This window comes from Copadichromis virginalis, linkage group LG8 (assembly GCF_057382275.1).
Source record: "Copadichromis virginalis isolate Kocher_CV1m ecotype Utaka linkage group LG8, C_Virginalis_male_GT1.1, whole genome shotgun sequence".
NCBI lineage: Eukaryota > Metazoa > Chordata > Actinopteri > Cichliformes > Cichlidae > Copadichromis > Copadichromis virginalis.
Window position 1 is genome coordinate 20,512,415 of NC_140625.1, and position 23,394 is coordinate 20,535,808.

At 40.0% G+C, this 23,394-nt stretch overlaps 2 protein-coding genes across 11 annotated transcripts in view; both read right to left on the reverse strand.

Annotated features, from left to right (window-relative positions):
• Positions 1–16,150, reverse strand: part of LOC146703282 (calcium-activated potassium channel subunit alpha-1a) — a 113,316-nt gene extending 97,166 nt beyond the window's left edge. For all 7 annotated transcript variants that reach the window (XM_085466446.1, XM_085466445.1, XM_085466444.1 and 4 more), the window contains exons 1-2: positions 15,714–16,150; positions 160–303 (exon numbers count right to left, since the gene is read on the reverse strand). In XM_085466446.1, coding sequence (XP_085322572.1) covers positions 160–303; positions 15,714–15,947 — 378 coding nt within the window. In that variant the 5' untranslated portion in view covers positions 15,948–16,150. The remainder of the gene's footprint in view (positions 1–159; positions 304–15,713) is intronic.
• Positions 16,151–17,327: 1,177 nt separating this feature from the next.
• LOC146703285 (disks large homolog 5-like) overlaps positions 17,328–23,394 on the reverse strand; it is a 30,317-nt gene continuing 24,250 nt past the window's right edge. For all 4 annotated transcript variants that reach the window (XM_085466448.1, XM_085466449.1, XM_085466447.1 and 1 more), the window contains 7 exons: positions 23,022–23,192; positions 22,690–22,886; positions 21,704–21,847; positions 21,404–21,531; positions 20,913–21,022; positions 19,067–19,176; positions 17,328–18,245 (listed from right to left, as the gene is read on the reverse strand). In XM_085466448.1, coding sequence (XP_085322574.1) covers positions 18,142–18,245; positions 19,067–19,176; positions 20,913–21,022; positions 21,404–21,531; positions 21,704–21,847; positions 22,690–22,886; positions 23,022–23,192 — 964 coding nt within the window. In that variant the 3' untranslated portion in view covers positions 17,328–18,141. The remainder of the gene's footprint in view (positions 18,246–19,066; positions 19,177–20,912; positions 21,023–21,403; positions 21,532–21,703; positions 21,848–22,689; positions 22,887–23,021; positions 23,193–23,394) is intronic.

Here is a 23,394-nt window from a genome sequence, read left to right on the forward strand (position 1 = left end):
AGTGAATTGCTGTCATCAGTAAGTCTGGGAATGATTATGATGGGCTGTCACGCTTCATCTCACCGACATCTTAACCAGCGGCCTGCTACGTGTAAGCCTAAGTAGCTGAAGATGTCAATCAAAAACTGAACAAAGGATGATGGCTGAGAATGAGCTTACCAGGACTCTTCCTGTCAGCGTCTGAGCAGATATCATGACTCCGGCCCAATCTTTGACCGAGGTCATCCAGCCCACCTCGCTGGCTGCGGCATCATCCTTGTCTGTGCGTTTAATACCATCGCCTGTGGTGATCCGATGGACCTCCTGAAGAAATAAAAAGACAAAAACAAACCCCAGTATTGGTTATCAATTGCTGCAATACAGTAATTGAGCCCTTGAGCCCTGTAGGTCAATGCTCTGACCTATAACAAGTGTAGCTTTGGACTCTTTTGGGTGTCAATCAGGAAAAGAAAACACATATATGTCAATGGAAAACCAAGGACACTGCGTGCTCATAAGGTAGCCACACATTTAAGCATACCCTGCTGTTTATTTTACAATAATTGTGACAATAATTTGCATATTAACTTATGCTGTTTGAGTTGAGAAGAAAGAATCCAGTGATTAGATTTACAGAGCCAGTAAATCAGCTGAGAAGTTATTTTTCTTACACTTGTAAAATCAAACTTTTTGCAACTAGAGGGGTCACATCCTGCTGGGCTTTAAAATACCAGGAGGCTACATCCAACTTTGATATACAATTTCTAGCTGCTGCCATTAATTAGATTAACTGTAAAATCTGTAAATAAATAAATAAATAATACAAAAGCACAGAGAAAACCCCAACAATCAGATGACCTCACAGGAGCAAGCACTTGGCAACAGTAGGAAGGAAAAACTAATTTTTAACAGGAAGAAGCCTCTATGGAAACCAAACCACACCAATGCATCGTGTGTTGTGATGGCAAGTTTTTACAATATACACTGATTATTAATAGGATAACATTAGATATTACGTTAACATTAACTCTTACCACCTACAGAGCCCTGAAATTTATTAACAGAATTTGGTTACAAAAAGTAAAATACATCATTTCTAATCTAGGGACAAGATGCGAGGCCTTCAGAACAAAGCTAAGCACACATGCATACAGTAAACATACACAGACAGCAGTAAAGAGACTCCAGGAGTGTATCCATGGCAGCCACTGAGCTCCTGGTGTTTCTGCTTCACTGAGTGGGCTGCCTGCCTGCCTGCCTGTCTTTCTGCCTGCCTGTCCATCTGTCTGTTTGTCTGCTGGGACTGGCATGATTCACAGAGCAGGAAATCGAGACAGGATGCAGAGGTTAGCCATGCTCCCTGATGAAACACCCCACAGCCCTGAGGCCAACACAGCTCAGACTCTTTACCTCATGACATCCTACTCCTCTTCCACCTTAATGGTGTCACACATCGCACTCTCTGAGGCCCGTTCCCTTCAGCTGTTCTCATCAAATACAATTTGCTGATGCCGCGCATGTACGGGAGTTGGGGAGAGTTAACTATTCATTGTTCTTGTGGGCAAATGGGCACGACATTTTGACATTACAGTTAAAAAACTAATTAAGTGGAAACTGTCTGCTATTATTTAAGATTCACATAATAATCTTAAAAAGAGAAAAAGAGAACAAAAAATGTATTGTTATGAGCAGCAGAGTCTCTAGGTTTGAGGTATGTGGATAAAAATAAGTAATTAAATGGTTAAAGCCAATCATTAATACTCTACATGTATCAGCTTAGAGCTGCACACTTCTCAAATCAACAAATGACTACCTCATTAAGGGCCTTTTTTTTAATAAGAGTTTTCAAATCACACCTTATGACTCAAGCATTTGACTAAAAATAAACCACAAAGTCCCTGCTCAGCGTACTGATGAGGCATGTCTCTTCAGGGGATAAAATCCACTGACATTTTTTAAATTGGCCACAAATCCCGAGTAAAGACCAAAACTAACAATGAGCTCATTCCATTAACAAGTATGCTGTGTACCTTCCTGACGTCAAGCTTCACTGGTGGTCCAGAAACACAGAAAACGAGGCGCACGACAAGTAGGTGCACACCCCGCCACCGTTATGATCACCACTGCACTGCTGCCATAAATACTCAGCGGAGAACGGATGTATATTAATCAACGATTGGAAATAGTCCCAAACAGCCATTCTGTAAATTCAATTTGAGTAATGTTGCCTGGGGATAAAACCCCAGCTGCAATTACTGAGGCCTTTTTAAAAACTTGCGCTTTATTATGCTCGTTAAAGATTTACATCCTTAGAATTCAGTCATCGTGAGTCAGTGTCGCAGAGAGGGTAGGATATTAATCAAGAATCATTTAGGCTTTGTTGTTTGTCTTTTGTTTGGATTGATTGAAAATGTAAAAGAGTGAGTTACCCTGACTTATCCTTTAACAGAATAAATTGGAGGTCTTCAGCTTAAATGCAGGCTGTATGCAGGCAATTCTTGCAGGAGATGATACAACTGGCTAGGGCTGCACGATTAATCGTTAGAAAATCGCGATCTCGATTCATACTTATGTGCGATCTCATTTCCAAATGACAACGATTTAAAAAAAAAAAAAAACAAACAAAAAAAAAAACACAACAACAACAACAACGATTGTACCGCATTTTGATCCGGGACGTAATCTGCATGAAAACAAGCGCTCACTCTTCCTGCTCAACAAATGACAAGGGCGGAGCCTTATACCACGTGGTACAGAAGCTGTGCCGTGTGATGCTAAAATTAGCAGGGAAAAAACAACGGAGAGCACTTCAGGGATGACGAGAAAGTGACAGGAGAAAATCCGTCCCGGTCAACCACCCAAACATCAATAACGGGAACCTCATACAGCGCTTCCCTATACACGTCGAACTCCCGCAGGCACAAAGAAATTACGGAGGCTATTACTTATCACCTGACCAAAGATATGGCTCCCATCAACACTGTGCAAAACGAGGGATTTAGGAAAATGATCAACACCCTAGACAAACGCTACACAGTGCGGTCCCGCAACTATTTTTCTATTGTTGCACTACCTGCTCTATACACGCAGCGTCGAGCAACGGTGGAGACAGAATTTCAAGCAGTACAACATTTTGCAGCAACAACAAAACGTGAGACATTTGTTGTTTTTATGTTTATTTATTGTTTTTTATGTTCAGTCTCAACTGTTACGAAGTTGATGTGCAGTTAATAAGTGCAATAAATATTTATACTGGAAAAGAAAATCGTGAGAGAATCGTGATCTCAATTCTAAGCAAAAAAATCGTGATTCTCATTTTATGCAAAATCGTGCAGCCCTACAACTGGCCCTGTCCTTCACATTGAAATCTGTGGCTGTCATCAAAGTAACAAAGCATTTATTTTTGTAAAAACAGTCACTATAAACATTTAATATACTTTTTTTTTCATTTTAAATGGCAATTCATTAGTAAATCACTGTTTTCTGTTATGAACACCTACTAAAGAAGTGAAAACAGCCTATGTGATAGTTCCTGGTATAGGAGGTGTCATCGGGCCCACGTAACTGTGAGATACTGAGGAAAAGGGAGAAATAAGTAGCACAAGTGCCCCTAGAAATAAATCTCAAGCAAGTTAAGTCATAAAAAATAACCAAAAAGTCAAGTACTGATACTTCAAACATCTGCAGTGTATTAATTTTGTTAACGTGTACAGTTTACATAATTTCTGCCTATATTCAGACCACACATTTCAATCAACCTTCTTATCGTAACTGAATAGTTTGCTCAACAAAGAAATTCGATCATGTACACAGCCATTAAACCGCCGTCAGCCCATGTTAGACTTCCTGCAGCCTGTCCAGAGCCCTGCAGCTAACCTGATAACGCCACAACAACATGTCCACTTCACTTAGCAGCTAATGCAGCCAGCAACCAATTCTGTGAAACTCCAGTTTAGAAATTTCAGCCAACAGGTATCAGCTGTTTTCATACAGATACCGAGTCTCATTCTGCTCTATCTGTGGACAGTTTCTTACAGAGGCGCTTCTGCAGCAGGGTCTTGCATTGTAAGCCAAGCTTCCAACACTTTCCAAGGTTACATAATTTATTTAAAAAAAAAATCTTATCAGATTGGTCTTGATACAGAGACTTTAGGGGAATTTAAGTTGAATCTCACTTCTGAATCGCCTTAAGGAGATCACGGTGAGTGGATAAGACTTGGGTAAGGGACTGAAAGGGAAAAGAAAAAGCTGTTTCACTTGTCAGTCAGCAGCCTCTTCAATTAGTGTTACAGTAAAGTGTTAAGCAACAAAGCTATGGAGATCTAAGGCCATGGCAGTAAACTGAAAAATGGGGTGTAGTCTAAATTGTTTGGCTAGGAAATGCTAAAACACCCAGGTATCCCTGACTGCAACCTGTGATTTATTAGTTTAAATGAAAACTCTGGAATAGGTATAGATTTTATTGGTTTCGTCAGAGTTAAAGGCTGACTTTGATTGGACGCAAGCTGTAAGCACCAAGGGTTACCAAGGGTCACAATAGCTATGAGTCTCTAGGATGTATGAAACACAATGTGTCACATCACAGTCTAAAGTTTAATGTGGCGCGAAATAAGAATTATTATTTATAGAAATGGTAGTTATTTAAAGGAACTATTACTTTAGTCTGCCACACAGTTTACTTATCTTCAGATACTTTACCTCCAAGCCACAACAACTGATAGTACAAGTAGCTCATTAATATTGTAAAACAGCATCCTAGCTTCCCAGTTAGCAACAGTCATGTTTAAGTATATCTAAGTGTAAGTGTATGTAAATATATGAAACATATGCTTACTGGCTAAAAACGTTACTACCTGGATTTAACTAATCAAAGAGATAAGAACTTTGCATTGGATAATCACTGCATGATTCCATGTTGGAAGACAACCCACTGTCACCCAATGGCTTCCCTTTTAGAAGAGTCGAACTATTGGCCTGCATCAAGCAAAGAAAACAACTAAAGAGACTTCTGAAGCTAAAAATTTGGTTAGAACTCTCCAATATGCTAATTATTAAAACCTGGAAGGATAGTGGGCTCAGTGAGTTTACCTGAAACCTTGGCTGATTATGACCCACACCCGTTCCTTGGCTTGTGTGATTAGGTAGAGGCTCAATAGGGGGTCCATGACCCTCTTGGGGGCATTCCCATAGGGCTTAAAATCTGGGACTCTCCACCAATTGCTCTTAGAACTGAAAAAGCCTCTTGGATGAGAGGTGAAACGTCTTTAAGGAAACTTAAAGAAGTCCAGACGCTTTTCTTTTCCAAGCTCCTTAGACTTCGATGACCTGGATGACTGAGAACCTTCGCAGACATACTGGAACGATAGTGGTGAGCCATCATCTCACAAGCAATGTGGACTAAACAGCTGTGTAGCCTTCAGAAAACCATTTATCAGTGAGCCTAACTGGATTAGAAGAAACACTTCAACTTGATTGTAAGTATAAAAATTGGACTCGTAGCAATGAAAAATAAGTCGTGTGGTCCAAATTTACTATGTTCCAGAGTGATGGGCGTATCAGGGTAAAAAGAGAGCCAGATAAAGTGATGCGCCCATGCCTAATGCCTACCCTACGAGCGTGTGGAGGCAGTGTTATGATCTGAGGTTGCTTCAATCAGTCAGCTCTATGTTCAGCAATGTTATGTGCTCAAAACGGAGGTCAGCTGTCTATCTGAACATACTAAATGATCAGGTTTCCCATCAATGCCTTTTGCTTCTCTGATGGCACAGGCATATTACAAGATGACAATGCCAGGATTTTTTGGGCTCAAATTGTCAAAGAGCGCTCCAGGGAGTATGAGACACCATTTTCACACATGGATTGGCCACCGCAGAGTCCAGACCTTAATCCCATTGTGAACCACTGCGATGTGCAGTTTAATGCTTTACGTAACGGTCTGACTCTCCCATCATCAATATGACATCTTGGCAAAAAAGTTAATGCAGCTCTGCACATAAATAAATGTGACACAGCAAATGCAAGCTATCATCAAAGCTAACGGCAGTCTGACTAAACGTTCATTTGTCTATAAAAACAACTAAAACATCTACACAGAGTGTTCCCATAAACTGTATATGAAAGGAAAAATTCTTTGCACAAAAACGGCATATTGTTATGGAGAATAACACTCAGCCTGTAAAAATGGTTTTGCAACTGAGCCAACAAGGCTGAGGAAAGAAATGTCCCTATGCAGCTCAGTGACCTTCTCTTGATTTAACCACGAGGCTAATGCAGCTTGCTTTATAAACTGGAAGTGTAAAGTTTCACAGATGATTACAAATTTTATCCGTTTACATTTTTTCCTGGCCAATCTTTGCAAAAAGGCTTAACTTTGTCTCCTGATCTCCTGCAATGTTTCAGATTTTAAGGAAATACTTATTTCTAACTTTTTTTATTTGAAACAAGCACATATACAAAAAAGGAAAGAAATAGAAAAAGGAAAACAAGAAAATCACTCAGAGAGCTCTGTTCTCCACCAGGAGAAATTTAATTTTTGTCTTGAATTCCTGTCTCATTTCATACTCACCTCTCTACTCAAGTATCATGGATTTTGGTTTAGAAGATTAACCCTGCCTCATCGCTTGTCACAGGATTAGAAATGAGTATATCAGAGAAACGAGTACATCAGGGGGACAGCTCAGGTTATGCGGTTCGGAGACAAAGTTAGAGATTAAAGCCTGAGACCTTTGGACATGTGCAGAGGAAGGGATACTGGATATATTGGACAAAGGATGGTGAATGTGAAGATGCCAGGCAGGAGGAAAAGAGGAAGACTACAGAGACTCATGGATGTAGTGAAGGATGACATGCAGAGGTTTGGTGTCACAGCAGACGATGCAACAGGTAGAGTAAGATGCAGGCGACCCCTTAAAGGAGCAGCCAAAAGAAGAAGAGCGTGATATCATTGAAATCATGCTTTTCATATACAGCACATTGTATACAATACAAATTTTTTGAGGGGGAACAAAGTGTCTGTACTGAAAGTGAGTAATAGTGATGGACGGTGCATCACTTTTGTTTTCTTTCCAGAACCGTTTGGAATAATGGCACAGTTATGTGAACGTTTAATGCATTTCTCTGACACCGCACTTTTCTGCTTTAATGAATAAAGTGGCGCAGGCTTCAGTGGGGGAAAGTGATAGCCGTTAAGTAGGTTTAATTGGCATCACGCTGCTATTCCCCACCAGTTTAATGACCAAATCTAAAAATGTAAGCTGAAAACACGTCGTCATGACACTAAAAGCAGAGTTCAAAGATTATGGAGTTGCGATTCATGACTGTCCAATTATTCTTTAAAAGGGTCAGATGAGTGACTTTATCTTAAGGTCACACACAGGAAGATACCGTCAATGATAAACTAAAGCGCAGTGTTTTTGACATTTAAATCCTTCCTGCATGAAAAAAAAACCAGATACAGCAAGCGTTAACATGTACAGTCCATGCCACGTTTACTATTCTAAGTGCAATATTTTAAGCGTTATGGCTATCCAAACACCAGAGGGTGAAAACAATCGTTCACTAGACTTCACTTTAATGTAACGAAAATAGCTTAGATCCATTTTTAATAGCAGCAGAAAAGCACATGCAGTCATTACAGCAGCTCAGAGAGCACAGCTCCTCTTTATCACTTTGATCAGTAGTCAGAGCCTCCAAATTTAGGTTTCACTATCTCACCTAAATCTAGTCTTCCTGACGCCGAACGTCATTAATCAAAACGGCTGGCCTATTCTCAGGATGCACCATGATCATTTCTCAAAGTGAGAGTATTAAACTAGAATAGAACATGTGGTGGGGGACACGATTTCTCCAAAAAAATGACTAAATTATTTAGACATACATTCATTTAAATCACGTTAATAATGAACCAAGAGAGAAAGCCTTCCTGAAATATGTTGGGGTAATGAAAGATTATGTCTAGACCAAAGTTCTTCCTCACAATGAATACAATTAGAAAATGAGTTCTGGAAATGTTGGGATGCTGTGTTAAATCCAAATAAAAACTACTAAGTTACAAATTCCATAAACCCAAATTGTATTCATAATATAACATAGAAACCATATCAAATGTTTAAACTGAGAAAATGGACCATATAGGAAAAAATATAAGCTGCATTTGAATTTGATGGCAGTTTTGATTTCAAAAAAGTTCTGGGAGCTGAGGAGAGCAGCTGATGGATTTTTCCCCCGATCTTGTCTGACAGGATTCTACCTGATCAACAGACCTGGATCTTCTTTGTTGCATTTTTCATTTCATGATGCTCCGAATATTTTGAGTGGCTGAAAAGTCTGGAGTGCAGGCAGGCCAGTTCAGTGCACTCTTCTGCAATAAAGCCACGCTGTCGTAGATCCCAAAGATCACGAGCTTCCAATGTTCATTTATCCAGATTCTCTGAATCTTTCGATTGTATAAATGTAAGTGGTATATTTTCTCAGTTTAAACCTTTGATTTCTCGTTCTATCGTGTTACACCCCTATGTGACCCCTACCCACCTTGCAGTGGCAGGGCAAGAGTGTAGGTGTTGCCAAGGCTTAATTATCGACCATTTTTTTGGTTGTTTTTTAAGCTAACTAACTAGTTAGGTAATTCTACAGACTCTACTGTCAGTCTCCACTCTATGTTGCTGCTTTTGAGCCAGGTGGTAACATAAATGGGGTTTTCGTGCGAGACTAAACACAGGTGTGTTTCTGTTAGTTGTTTTTGGTGAGATGAGTGATGGTTTACTTTCACTAGAACTGAGCAAATACTCTTTAGCAGGTGTGTTTCAGCTAGGTGGCTGTACTGCCCTTCTATTAAAGCAGGTGTTTATTTTTGCTTTGCTGTCTTAGTTTATTATGTTTGATGGTTGTCCTGAGTGGAGCTAAGCCTCAGTGTTCAGCAGTGAATGGCATCTTTGGTCTGCTGCCTGCTCATGATTTTTATGTTTAAAGTTCCTTTACGCTTGGTACACCACTGAAGGTTAGCTAGGTGAAATTAGTTTGGGGTTTTCAGTTTTATTATTGTATATTTGCTTGAGAGTTGCTCAAAGTTAAAACAGTAACACTGACTTTTGTAGGAAATTTTGTGAGAAGGTTGAGGCAGTTTTATTAGTTATGGCCCACTGGGAAGCATTTAGCTGCGCAGGCATGTCGTGTTCAGCTTCAGCTTTGGTTATGGATGCCTAATGATGACATGAGTGTTTTGTGCTTTGACCTCTAGTGTTGTAAAGAGATTGGCCCACTTCTGGTGGATCACTTGTGAATGTTGCTGCCCGGTTGAGCCACATTTGTTGAGATTGTCAAATTCAAATTCAAATTTATTTGTCACGTACACAGTCATACACAGTACGATATGTAGTGAAATGCTTGGATGAAATAACTGTACAACACAAATTAGAATGAAGGGTAAATTTAACTGGGAAGAATAAGATAAAGATAAATATATAAATTAAAGTCGAAAATAAAATAACTGTACAACAAAATACACAATACACAATATAGAACTATATAAGAATGTATGAAGAAATCTAAATATAAATAAATATATACACAATAACAGCAGCTGTACAAGTATTAACCGGAAATGAAGAATATAGTGACCAGTGTTGTGCAAAACCAAAGTCCAGAAAGTCCAGTGTGTGTAAGAACTGTATGTGTGGGTCAGTACTGTGTGGTGGTGTGATTGAGAGACCGTATCGCCTGCGGGAAGAAGCTCCTCCTCAGTCTCTCTGTGTTGGTCTTCAGGGAGCGGAATCGCTTTCCTGACCTCAACAGAGAGAACAGTCTGTTGTTGGGATGGCTGAGGTCCTTCACGATCTTCCTGGCCTTGGTCCAGCACCGCCTGCTGTAGATTGAGTGCAGGTCAGGGAGCTCGGAGCGGATGGTGCGCTCAGCTGACCGCACAACCCTCTGTAGAGCTCGTCTGTCCTGCATGGTGCTGTTCCCGAACCAGGTTAAGATGTTTCCCGCCAGGATGCTCTCTATGGTGCACGAGTAAAAGTTCCTGAGCACCTTGGAGGGCAGTTGGAAGTCTCTCAAGCGTCTGAGGTGGTAGGTGGTTGTGTCATGGGCATGATTCCCCATTTGTGGTTGGTCACCAGTACACTTGCTTTACTCACTTTTTTGGATATAGTAATGTGTTGTATAGGAACAGGTTGCATGTAACCATTTGTGCTGTGGAGACAACAGATCACTTTTGGTTGGGATTATTGGTTCCTACTTTGGTTTGTGTGTGGACTAATTCTTCTGTGTGTGTGTGTGTGTGTGTGTGTGTGTGTGTGTTCGTTCAATTTGACAACTTGAATGCCCTTACAAGAGGATCATACATGTATGTTTAGCGAAGTCTACTTATGCGAAAGCATGTGATGGGCACTGGTCAGACACATACTTGTTCCTGTTGCCAGCCACACATGTCCTTTCAGCATTGATCTTTCAGGTCTGGAAGACGACTGACTGACATTTTTTAGTATTTTAAGGCCCCTGGAGGAAACTGGGGTCGTGTTACAGCTTTTTGCAACCTCTACCCAACCTACAGAGCAGTGCAAGAGTCTAAAGTGTCAATTGTCTACAACTGAGATAAACTTGTAATTTAAAATAAAATGAATCTTTCTAAAAACTCTGGTGTCAGTCTCAACTCCACATTATGGTTTTGAGCAAGGTTATAACAGAGTTTGAGAATTTCAAATCATTGCATTCTGTTTTTATTTAGATTTTTACACAGTGTAAAGTATTTTGGACTCAATTTGTATTTATTTTCTACATGATTGTATATACAAAGTGTGAGGAAATTTGTCCAGGAGTTACAGGCTAAAACAGGACTTTGAATGCATTTGTTATTTAACAGAAACTGCAGTATTTAAAATGGATAAAGATGCACTGAAATGTAGCAAGGACATTTAGTTCAAATGATTAAGATAATACTTAAGATCAGAATGCTAGCTTTAAATTTGATATGCAAAAATAACATGTGTGGAAACCAAACACCTTCTACTGTCTTTGTGAACAGAAAAAAGCCAGCAGGCTACGGGACAGTTGAGATGTTTAACAACAGTGTTCATCTGAGACCTGTTGGATCCCAGATGGTGCAGTGACAGCCAAGCTCCACCTTGCTGCTTATATTATGCAATGTGAGCAAGCTTATACTTAACCAACTAATTACACGGCCAATTAAACAGACATTTGAATGAATACATTTCCTTTAGTTAAAAACGAGACCGACAGGCTAAATTGCAGAGGACATTGTCAGAGGATTTAGGGTCTAGTTGTTAAATTATGCTGCCATTAGGTGCTACTTCTTATTACTGGGATGTGCGAGATGTGCTCAAGAGTTCTTAGCCAAGGAAAAAGTGAAATGGACACCAACCAAATCCTGCTGCAGAAAACAAAGTTATGATTCAGCGACAGAGAGCAAAAACTGATTATTTTCAAAGTAATTTATGAACCCTGATATTGATACTGTGTTGTATTGCCTGGCTGACTATCTAGCTTTTTGTGTGTGCATATGCAAGTCTTTATGTCTTTGTGTGTGAAGATGACAACAGAAAATTGCCACTCAGCTGTTCCGACTTACTGACTTGTAATTGCTACTGTTTGATCACGAGCCCTCAGCTGATAATTACAATGTTTCAGACAGCACTTGAACGCACCATGAGCACGACTCTTTACCTGAGTCCTCCACTCAACACCCCCGCAACCACACCCTTCCATGCCTGACACATCTAAGGTGTCATGTTGAACTGCCTGCGTAAGAGAGGCGGTAAGAAGAACAACAATCCTTTAAATCCTTTTTAGCCAATAAAACATCACAAATTAGGTACGTTAAAGATTGAAAAGGACTATTGCTAACAAGACAACATGCATTTAAATGTAATCAAATTTTAATAACAGCTGTAGGTACTTCAGATTTAATGCAAGGACAGCACCAGCATGCTGATGTTCAGTGTCCTTCTGTAGCCTGCAAGCATTAAGTATTAAAATCACACTGAACCCCTGAAGCCCAAGGCTGCTGTTTGACATTTCCACCTCAACAAACTCCGCAAATATTGTCACCAACAGCTGCAAAACATACAGCAAAATTGCAACATTTGAGCTCAATGATAAGAGACACGTGGAACAATTTTAAAATATTCTACTTGTCACAAGTCCAAAGGCCATCTTGGACAGGTCACCCGTCTATCACAGGGGTAACATAGAGAGACAAACTCTCTATGGCAAATTTTAACCTAATGTGCCAGAGCACCCAGAGAAAACCCACACAGAAACAAAACCCACATACAAAGGCCCCAATCAGCTTGCAGCTTTAAAGCCAGGACCTTCTTGCTGTGAGGTCACAGTGATAATCACTGAGGCACCTTGGCAGACAACCGCCCAATTAGCCAAATTAAAACTAGAGTTATTAACACCAATGTGATTGGACCTGTTCTAAAAGTATGATGCAACAAAAATGATTCATAACAAAACAAATGTAACATCTCTAGCAAAGATGTCATACTTTGACACCACTACAGATCTCATAGGTGAGCAGGCGATCTGACCCTTTGGTACATGTCATTCCCTGCTTTCCTGTCTACTTTCTACTGATGTATAATACATTTAAGTTTTCACAGCACTCCTTTAAATCTATATCAAGACTGCTCCCTCACCATTTATGTTATAGAAGGTGTGTCTGTGAGAGGTAATGTGGTTCTTGTGATACCAGGTTTAAATGTATGCAGGAGTAACACCTTACTGCATCTTGGTCTCATCAGAGCAAAAATGAACAGACCTATAAGCCAGAGAGATTTTGAAATACATCATTCAAGAGAGTTTCTATGCTTCCTTCTGCATTTACTCTTTGGTCCAAATAAGAGTCAAATGATTAAAAAACAAGAAAAAAAATGCTGTTTGGCCTTATGGCCCCTATAGATACAAGACTGATGAAGAGTGAGCAGAGATGTTACGTCATCGTGTCCCAAAAAGGCTCCACTGAGCACGACATTTCAGACCTTACTTGATGAAAAAATCCATAACAAAGGGGAACATGAACGTCTCCAGAAAAATTTCATCACAATCCATCCATTGCTGTTTTTTGTATCTGGATCAAAACCAGCAGAAATACTGCCGTAATAAACTTCTGGACACTTTGGGGCATCAGGAATTCTTATTGTCCAATGAAACATTATCACTGAACACTAGTCAGTTCGTGGATAAGTGGAGATGTGGTCTCTCAAAACTCAACGCAAGCTAATAAAGAAGTGTGCGCAAGTTTCACAAAGTCTGCACCATGACGGAGGAGCTGCCACAACTTGTCATCCTCCCATTGTGAGTACAGTGCCATTTACAATGAAAGCAATTTCTTCCTCTTTCCTAGACGGATAATAGCAGCCATTCATCAGAACCTCGCAAATGACGTGTTTCATCGATTTCCATCAGTCTGGGAGAACAGAGCCACAGAGATGGAGGCTCAGAGACATAAGAGCTGTCAGATCAGAGCAGAGTTGGGCAGTGAAAGCCCCACAGAGGGGAAAACAAAGTTTTAAAAAAAATCAGAATAGAAGGAAACAGATTATCAACTCCCATCTATGAACAATGCACTTAACGCTCCATGTTTGGGCTGCTAATGACATGCACAGACTGGGAGGGGGTGGGGAGGTGTTCCTCCAACACAACCTGCCACATCTCACAGCCACTGCATAACAGAGATTTACTCTTCTAATGAAATCCTTTGCTTGCCAGTTGCTTAGCAACAAAAGTACTGATTCATATGGCACATACGGTATGCGCCTGACACTGCATTTCTGACACTTTGGAGGAAGGTTGCTTCTTGGATGAGGAAGAGAGGGTGAGAAGAAAACAGGGCAGGAGTTATGAAATGAATGCCAGGAGAGCAAAAGGCAGAGAGGGAGAGATTGGAAGTGAAAGGATGACCCGTCTCTGGCTGACTCCCACAGAGTAGCACAACAGGTTGGTGGAGCTCGGCAGCTCCACAAAAACACACAAAAAGACCTGACTGCTCTCTTATATGCGCACATAAACAGTGTTCAGCTGTGGACCCTGAAACGAAAAACCTCGGCATGATCCGTTTTCAGGAAAGCATTTCTGTTCCAATTTTCTACATCTATAAATAAATCTTGGCCAAAAACCAAACCAAACAAACGGATCCTCTTAAATATTAGTCGGAAAAATGTGTCGGTCTTTCAGGTTTATTCATTTATGAAGCAAAAACCTGAAATATTTGTAAGTTGTCCCTTTGTATCATGACAACTAATATAGCTGAATTCTTGGTAGTTAATATTTGGGTGCTGGGAAGATGTATATTCTGTATTTTAAGAAAGAAGATACATCGACATATTAAATAACCCATGACTCTAATTGTTATGTGCAGCCTTAATTGTAAGCAGCTTCAACCCAACCATGGAAATGATACAGACGTTTCCCTTCAAAAGGTCAGCACCACCCTGCATGCAGCCTTTAGCGATTCTCTTCCACCCTAACTGCCTGTCTGAGAAATGAATGCACATGCATTAAGACAAACTGCTCCATCTCTTGCACTTTTATCAGCTAGTCCATCTTTGTCCTTAAGCATATGCGTAATGGCGGAAACTCTAAAATGAGACTTTATGGAAAAACACAACAGAAAGATTTTTCATTTTTCTAACACACGACTGCAGACGGCCTGGCGCAGATGATGTCATTACTGTGAGGCCGAAAATGTAGTAGCAGTTGAATTAAATACTACTGCTGCTGCTGTCTCTGGAGATTACACAAAGACACGCATGAACATATCTGACCCATGTAGCAGCCCCTGATAGCTCCACGTGTCCTCAACAGGTTAGAGTATTCCAGACTTTATGAAATACACTAAACAAACTGGGCGGCATGTTCAGCTGGACAGTTGAAAGAAAATGATGCCGACTTCAGATTATGTTGACAAGAACTCAAAAGGGGGGAACCTAAGCTAAGTTGCTGTTTACAGAAGATTAAAAATCCCTTGTCCTCAATAAAATGCAGCTGGATGGATTTTTGTTTGTAAAAATAAGATTCAGCAGCACATTTTGCCTCTGCTACTCTGTTTGTTCTGTAAATTATCCAGTGAGAAATTCTTCAACAGAATGTAGCTCCAATTCAAAATGTACTGCGCTTGAGGCCGGTGGATTATCCACATTAAGCGGGACATGATATCTGGAAACACCAGGTTTTAGTTTTGCCCCCCCTATTTTTAGCAGCACAATTTAACTTCCACTAACCTTCAATGTATGACCACAAGCATTGGTTGTACATTGTACAAATGTCAAACTATCTTCATAATATTCCCACAAATTGTTTTCTTATTGTGTGGGAATTAAGCTCCTCAACATGTTAGATTCGTATGATAGTTAAGCTTTTTACAATACTTGTAGGCTACTTGTGCGCTGGATCACCTTCAAATCAACTAAGAACAAACTGAATGCGGTGCACCAACAAGTGTCAGCTGTAGCTCCAACTGCAAACCTGCTGTTAACGAGGACCAACTTTCCTCGTTAACAGCCTACAGTCCAAGATCAAAGAGGTTTTATTATAACAGGCTCGCATTGTATGTGACATTAAGCCAAGAATAGCAGAGTTCATTATTCAGAGTCATGCACTTTGATTGGACCTACTACAGATTTAATTACAAGCCCAAATCAAACTGGCTGCTACACAAAAACCCCTCTATGATGATTTCATGGAGGAGTGCTGCGTTATGAAATGAGCTGGCGTACCTTCTTTTTGGCGTTACAGTGGCAGCATACGGTCCACAGGTATTTGAGAGTTCTCCACAGCAGGATTATGAAGAGACCCCCAAAGAAAGTGACCATGGAAGAGGCGAGGAAAGCCCACCACATCCGCTGGCCGTTGTTATCACAGGGCACATCTGGTGAGAACGGGATGATCACATTCATCTTGGATATGTGGATGGATGGGTCCGGGTTGAATCTCTCCCTGTTTTTCGGCATTACCGACTTCTGGTCACCTGCCAGCCCCTAAAAACAAACAATCAACTCAACTGGGATTCAGGGCCTTTGGGGAGCTCCAGCCAGCGCCCCCTGATGCCACAACGGCTCAGGCATGTTCAGCCAACCACCTTCCGCTCCTCTTCCATCTCATCTGGCTTCACTCTAAGCAAAGATGTAAAAGTTAAAGTCCACAAGAGCCACACTCGCAATTAAAAAAAAAAAAAAACAAACCAAAAAAACCCCCAAACTTCTTTTGAAATTAAGATCTCAGTCGTGCGCCTCACGACGCGTGTTCGTTGCCGGGATTGCGCGTCATCCGTTAGACGTGTGCGTAAAAATCAAATTTCTTGTTCAAACTCCTCAAAACTCACGGTTTTCTCACAGATCCGATGGATGAAACTGCAGCGGCGTTATGATAACACTGAAGAGGCGTGCTGTCGTCGCCAGTCGATTCACTCACTCCCCCACCTTGTTTGTTTTTTTACAGCGTAGCCTTCAGCAGGTCCGCTACTTGAGCTCAGCACCGCGCACTGTTGAATGCCGTCCTCGCGTCAAAGGCCGCAGTTTGTCGTTTCCTTTACGGATATATCGTTTGGGTTGGAAAAAAAAATGACCGTTTTATTCTTGTACGCAATTCTCGTTCTCCGACTCCCTCTGTCACATCCATTTGTTGGAAGATGGCATCGCAGATTTACAGGTAGCGGGGGAGGAGCCATCAATAGCAGACGTCGATGCTTATCTTGATGTCTGGTTATTTATAGTGACCGCTTCATCAATTTTTGATGGTTGTAACTTTATGGTTAGAGCCACCGTGCTTTTAAACCCTTAATTTTGTACGGACGTTTTAGTTTTGTACATTAGATCTATGTTCCTAAACTATAATCACATTTCAAACTGTATTTCTATAATAAGGTGGGGCAAAGTGACGAAAATGAAATTCTCTTATTGGTGTCCTACATCTTTATATGGAGCTTTAACATCAATCTAAGGATGTCTGGAGCCTTTAAACGAGAAAACGTTTTCTCCAGCAGTGATGGAAATACGGGTTTAAAAAACACATTGCAGCAGAGAATACACCATACATTTTCATTGTTTCCACGCCACCACGCATTAAAGGCTTAGAAAACCCAAAATGTAAAAAGTTTCCAAATATTGGAATAAGAGTATTTATATGGGCAGTTATAAAACATGGTAAGGAAAAGTACTAAACAGGACATCTTGTTTTCTCTCGTCTAGTGGTAAATTACTCCCCCTCGAGGACAAACTGTGCACTGATTGAGGTCCAACTTGAGTCCAGTTTTTCTTGACAAATAACCAGCCCGCTATTTGTGAGCTGATGTTAGCATTCAGATGTGCAAAGAAAACACAGACAACTTGCACTCCATTAACTGAATGTTTAATATTTTATAGAAACAATAACCTTCATTTGGAGAAAGCCTGATGTAAAGTGTTTTATCTGACATCCAGATGAAATGCTCTCAACGTGATTGATGTGAAAATTCAAGGAGGAACACGTACATGTGTTTAGCCAACAGATGAAAAAAATAAAATAAAATCCCTTCTTAAATTTAAAAACAAAAAATAAAAATAAAAATCCACCTGACAAAGAATATTGGCAGAAACTAGCAAACCTGCTGCGTGATTTACAAGGAAAATTGCAGTGTTAATAAGTGTGGTGTATTAAATATATTTAGCTTGGCACAATATTATATGAGAGGAGTGAAATGATCCAAATAAAGACTGACATAATGTGAAGGAAGCAATTTCTCCTCTATAAATAAGAACATTATTCACTAGAGAGCTACAGTTGTATAACAAAGGATCATAACCAACATCTTTGACTTGATTAGATAAATTAAATGGCAAGAGAAGACATAAATATCAAGGAGGGAACACAGTGGTCCATCTTCAGTTTGGAGTTGATGCAGAGTCCCTGTGGTCTGACAATTCAAGGGATTAAAGGAGTGCTACTGAATATGAGGGAATACACAATTCAAGTATTGAAGACTAGTGTAAACAAGTCTCTGTACTACATAATTACTGTAGTAGGAATATTGCAAATCATGTGTGCTGATATTGCTGTAAGTGAGAAGTATTGGATGTTAACCATCGAGTCGGCTGTGAACTGCTGGATTTGAACATCTTCGCTACATCCTGGAATGTTTCTGGTTGACATGAACAAGGGGAGATACTTTTACAGGGCTCCATCTGGAATCCACAGTACTTTACTCTGTTCCTGCTCCACGATGGTCATGATCTGAGTGCAAATGTAGGAGACGCTGCCTCCCTGGACAATACCTGCAATACAGTTGGGAGGAGGGTGGTATTTTTGTGGTTAACACATCCCATTGAAAGTTCTTTCATTTTTTCCCATTCAGTCACTCAGCTCCCAGACCAATGTGATTTTTTCTTATTTTTGCATAATCCAAGCACTACTCATTTTCAATTATATCAAGCATGTAATGAGACTAATGTTGACACCAACCAACAGGACTGTGGAAATAAAAGACTTACAGTTGTAAACTGTGAAGACAAACTGGTATAAGCTGTCTATCAACAGATACTTTTAATGAAAGTGCTGATAAATATAATCACAATCGTGGCATGTGTGCAGAAGTTGGCCGGCCAACTCTCCCTAATAGATGGGATCAGTTGTGGTATGTGTTCATTGCAAAAGCCCTTGTGTATAAGTCGCCTCCTTTTCTAGTCATTAATCAGGCAGACAGTTGGGTGTCAGACTGTCTGCTGCTCCAGTTACCAGAACTTTAACTCTTCTTAAAGAACACACATACAGTGCTCCCAATACCTCCTCTTTAAGACTAAACTCTAAATAACATGAAATAAATACAGTTAAAAACAAATCTCAGAGACTATCACCAAAAATTTTGGACATACAGCGATAAATGCCATTAAACAGTTTGTGTCTGATTATTGATGAACTGACTTTTAAGCCCGAGGTGAAAAAATGGTTACAAAAATACACCTTTCTTTGTAAACTGGGATTCAGTTTGCAGTTACACATTTCTGTGTACTGTAGGTGTGGTTAAGGTTACAATAATTAGAATTATAATGCCTGTATACAAATTAACATCGAGTGAACATAAGCCTATCCCACCAACCTGTGAAGAAGCGGCTGTAGTCCTGCTCTATTTTCTGCGCTGCCTCAAACTGCTCCCTGGAATGTTTCTGAGACAGTTTATCCCGCAGGTACAAAGGGTCCTTCTGCTCTCTGAGGAAACATCAGCCCTGTCAGCCTGCTACAAAACCTCATTTCAAACACTCAAAGTGTCAGATTCTTGATGTCAACAAAACAGTCACAATTTCCATATTTTGTATTACTAAAAATCTGCAGACATGTTTATAAACAGTAATAATAGTGTGTGGATATTTTAATACATCTTGAACATTGCTAAATACAAATTTAGAGTGAATTTCTTTTATACAAAAATGTGAATACATTTATCCCAATTCAACTGCATATAAATTATTCATGTTTCTGGGCTGCTACTGCCAACATTAACTTAAATGAAAACCATTTTCCTGGAAATTCTACTGGCAGTAATAGACAAGAAAGTCTTTTTGGATAAATCAGCAAAGTTAACAAGGATCAACTACCCTTATTAGCATTTTATCGAAATAAAATAAAAAAATACTCAGATGTTGACTAAAGTAACTATAGATGCAATTTAAAGGAGATATCTACTAGTTTTTACAGCAAAACTTCTCATTTCTGCCAAGAAATCTAACAGCTTAGCTTCAGTGAAATCTCCCTACTTTAAACCCATCCATCCCACTCAGTACCCATGACCGCACAAAGCCTTGAGAATTCATGTGTTTACCAGTCTTCATCTTTTACCTCCGACTTAACCTAGAATACCACTGTCTCTCTCCTTTCACTCATTATGCAGTCAACATTTTGGTCTGCTGATGCTTCTCAGAGGATAGAAACCCATGAAAAACCTCCTGTCAGTTGCTGCAGCAGGCAGTGGGAGGTGTGTTTTTGTGTACATGGAAGCTGAGGCCGGCAGGGCATCGTGTGTTTTTAGCCACCCACACCACGAAGCGGAGCCACAGGCCTCGTGAGCCCCTCCCAGGACAGCTGGCACTCAGCTGATGACAGCGAAGGCTTAGCAGGAATCAATCTGAACCATGTTTGCCTGCTGCACCGTTTCATAGATTTATGGACGCGTGTGTGTACGTGCGTGGTGGAAAAAGCCTGTTCCTGCCCGACCCGAGTTTGCCCTGATTTGCATGCGTTTGTGTGCGCATGTGCATGAAGCACCATGCCGAAGGTTCAGCAGATTTAATCTTCCCACGGATTACAAATGAAAAAGCAGAGGATCTGTGAGCCATCACCATCAGTCGATGAAAACAGGTGGTGGAAGAGAGCACGTCGTGTCTTCGCAACTAATGATGCTTATCAAATTTTGGTTGATCAATTCGTTTTGTTATGGATGGAGGGCAAATGTGATTATAAAACCAGCAAGACTTCTGCGGATGCCAATTTCCCAAGCAACTGTCTCAAGCCAGATAAAATTAAGCATAATCAGGAATAATCAGTCCTTCAAGTGAGAATGGCTTTAAAATGGGGGAACTTTAAGTAATCTTTAAATAATTCTTTATGACCTGACATTTTTAGATTACATATTGATTTAATGCCCAAGTAGTTATTTGCAAAATAGAAACAGATTATTACTTTAGTTCAGAATATACGGATGAGTTTTGTTCATGAATGTGGCTTTATTTGAAAATGCTATGGCCCACATTTTCCCCTTTCTTCTCAGAAACAGCCTCCAGAGGCAAAAGCTTTGGATGAGTTCTCTCTGTATGTTGTTCAAGGTTTGGAGCTTGACAAATAACTGGGTAAACAAAACTGGTACCACAACACAAAGCATGCTCAACATGTCTGACAGGTAGAAATAAAAAAAATATTTTAAAAGTCAAAGCAGGCATGAAATTACTCACTTTATCTGCTTGGCATTTTTGTAGCGGATGAATATGATGATTGGGTAGATGTGAACCATGTGAAGACGTTCAATGGCGTGAGGGGCAATGTCAAGTAAGCAGTGACAGTCCTATGAGAGAAGACAACATGAGAAATGGGAGATGTTTCAAAAAAAAAAAAACTGCAGAAAATATTTATTTTCACGCTCTGTGTGTTTAAAGACTTCTAGCAGTTTATGGGATATCAACAACAACATAAATGTCAACATAAAAAAAATAAAGGTTCTTTGAAAATATGTAGCCAATCAAGTTATTTTAATCAGTTTGGAAGTTTGGCTGTATTGCATTATTTGGAATTCAGCTGAAAGTCCTCTGAAGATTGTAAGAAAAGTTGGAAAGACAGCAGTGCATAAACTTCAAGATACAACTGCTATTGGTGCAGGGTCATAAATGTGTCATTTCTGGACAAGCAAATCAATAAATAGTGCAGATTAAGGTTATTTTAAATTTACCTTTTCTGTGATTTCTTTTATTGAGGCGACTGTTGTCACGTCAAAATGCCCACTCCTCCGTTTGTAATCAATGAACACACAATCCTTTACTCCACGCTCTATTGCCTGCTGAGATGCCTTCATAATTTCTAAAAGTAAAGAAAAAAAAGCAACATTTTTTATTTTAATATACACGTCAAGTTCTCTGATCTTTGAGTTTCATGTTAGGTAGCTCTCAGTGAAATCTCCCTTGCGCAATAACACAAGTCTGATGGACACACACATCCTTCATGTATAAATTCACACAAATCAGAAGCTCACCAGGCAAACAGCGACAGAACTTGGTAGGAGCCTCCTTCTCCAACATGTCCTTACAGGCCTCCACTAATGGACCCAAGATCAGCACTGGACGAGGCGAAGAGTACTCCACCTTCTGAACCCGCTGGTACATGAGGCTCACGCCGTCTGTGCAGGGAATAAACCAAAGCAATTTATTCCAAAGGCATAACAGGAGAGAGACACTGCTGCTCATTTTAACCGTGGTTTCTGTGTTATGTGAAAGCTTCAGTTTCTTTCAAGAAAAATCCAGCTATATAAACACATCTTCATGCCTGAGATCTGCCTCACAAATCATCACGTAAGGTTAATAGGGACATTCAAAGTAGCAGTTTCTATCTAGTATCAAGCCTAAAGAATAAAATCTGAACTTTTCAAACTTGAGAGTATTATTAAGTCTTAGAGATTAGGCTTAATTGGGAAAAGGTTTTCATTAAAAAAAATAAATGTATGAACTTTTCTTTAAACACTTAAAGGTAACTATTTTAAACACCAAAGACTAAAATTTATTTGGTAAAACTGTGGTGTCTGTGATGAAATGTAATTATGTTTGTTGCACCTCCAGATGCAGCTGTGTGAAGTCTGATAAATTGACTGAAGTCAAGACTATATCCAGTAAATTAAATCTTGGATGCTTAGAAAGTGAGCAAGCCTCTGCAGCGTGCTCCACATTCAAACCTCTGACAAATCTGCCTGTGGTTGAACAGATTTGTGGGTAATTTTACGTCCAACTCTTGTGAAGGAGTGTGTGAAATACAATAATCAGATTCTGCTGTATTCACTGTGAACTTTTTGATTTCAAACAGTCCTTTGTAAGTTTAACAATGTGACGACCGTATAATGCAATGCTGGTGAAGTAAGCGCTCAAGAAAATCCAAATATGTGCTTATTCCAGAATCAACCTTTCTTATACAATTATGTGTCTTTTGTGCATTTTTAAATAAAGTTGTGTTTAGAAGAGAGTTTCTCACCCTCTGTGATGGGTAAAGAATCTGTGCTAATGGCGTCCAAAGCCGTCATGTCCTTTCCATCCTTGGATCCACTCCGTTTGTGCTTTAGCCTCCGGCGAAAGAATGACCTCCGAGCAGCAGCAGACAGCGTCCTGCTAGTGCCGTTTTCATCCTTCATATCAGCCATGCTGTGCCTTCTGTAGAATTCCTGGTCCATCCTTATGGAGATAATATTTCAATCCATATCAACATGCTATCAAACTAATGTTCTTTAACATTAAAGTTTGATGAATGTAGAATTTCTCAACAGATTTTCTAAATCAGAAAACCACAAATTCTTACACTGTACTTACATGTATTTACTTGGAATCTGTCCTTTCTCTAGTTTCTGTGCACTCTCATCGAGCTGCCAGGCCATCCAGAAGCCAAAATTACCATTTGGCAGTGTGTCTTCAACATAAAGGATGTCATCTTTCTTAAAGCTTAGCTCCTGCTCCATTTCTGCCACTCTCTCATAAAGTGCTCTGCCAAATATGAATAAAGTAGTTGGGGAAGATGTCAATGGCATGATAAACAAAACTTTGCAGACTATAATGGAAAAACAAGTCTTACAAGCTATACTCTACAAGCTTCAACGAGTTATTGACCTGACACTCAAATCACCAAAACATGTCTGTTCTGTTAGCTCAATGTTCCCAAACTTTACTGCCCATTTCCCGGTGGTTA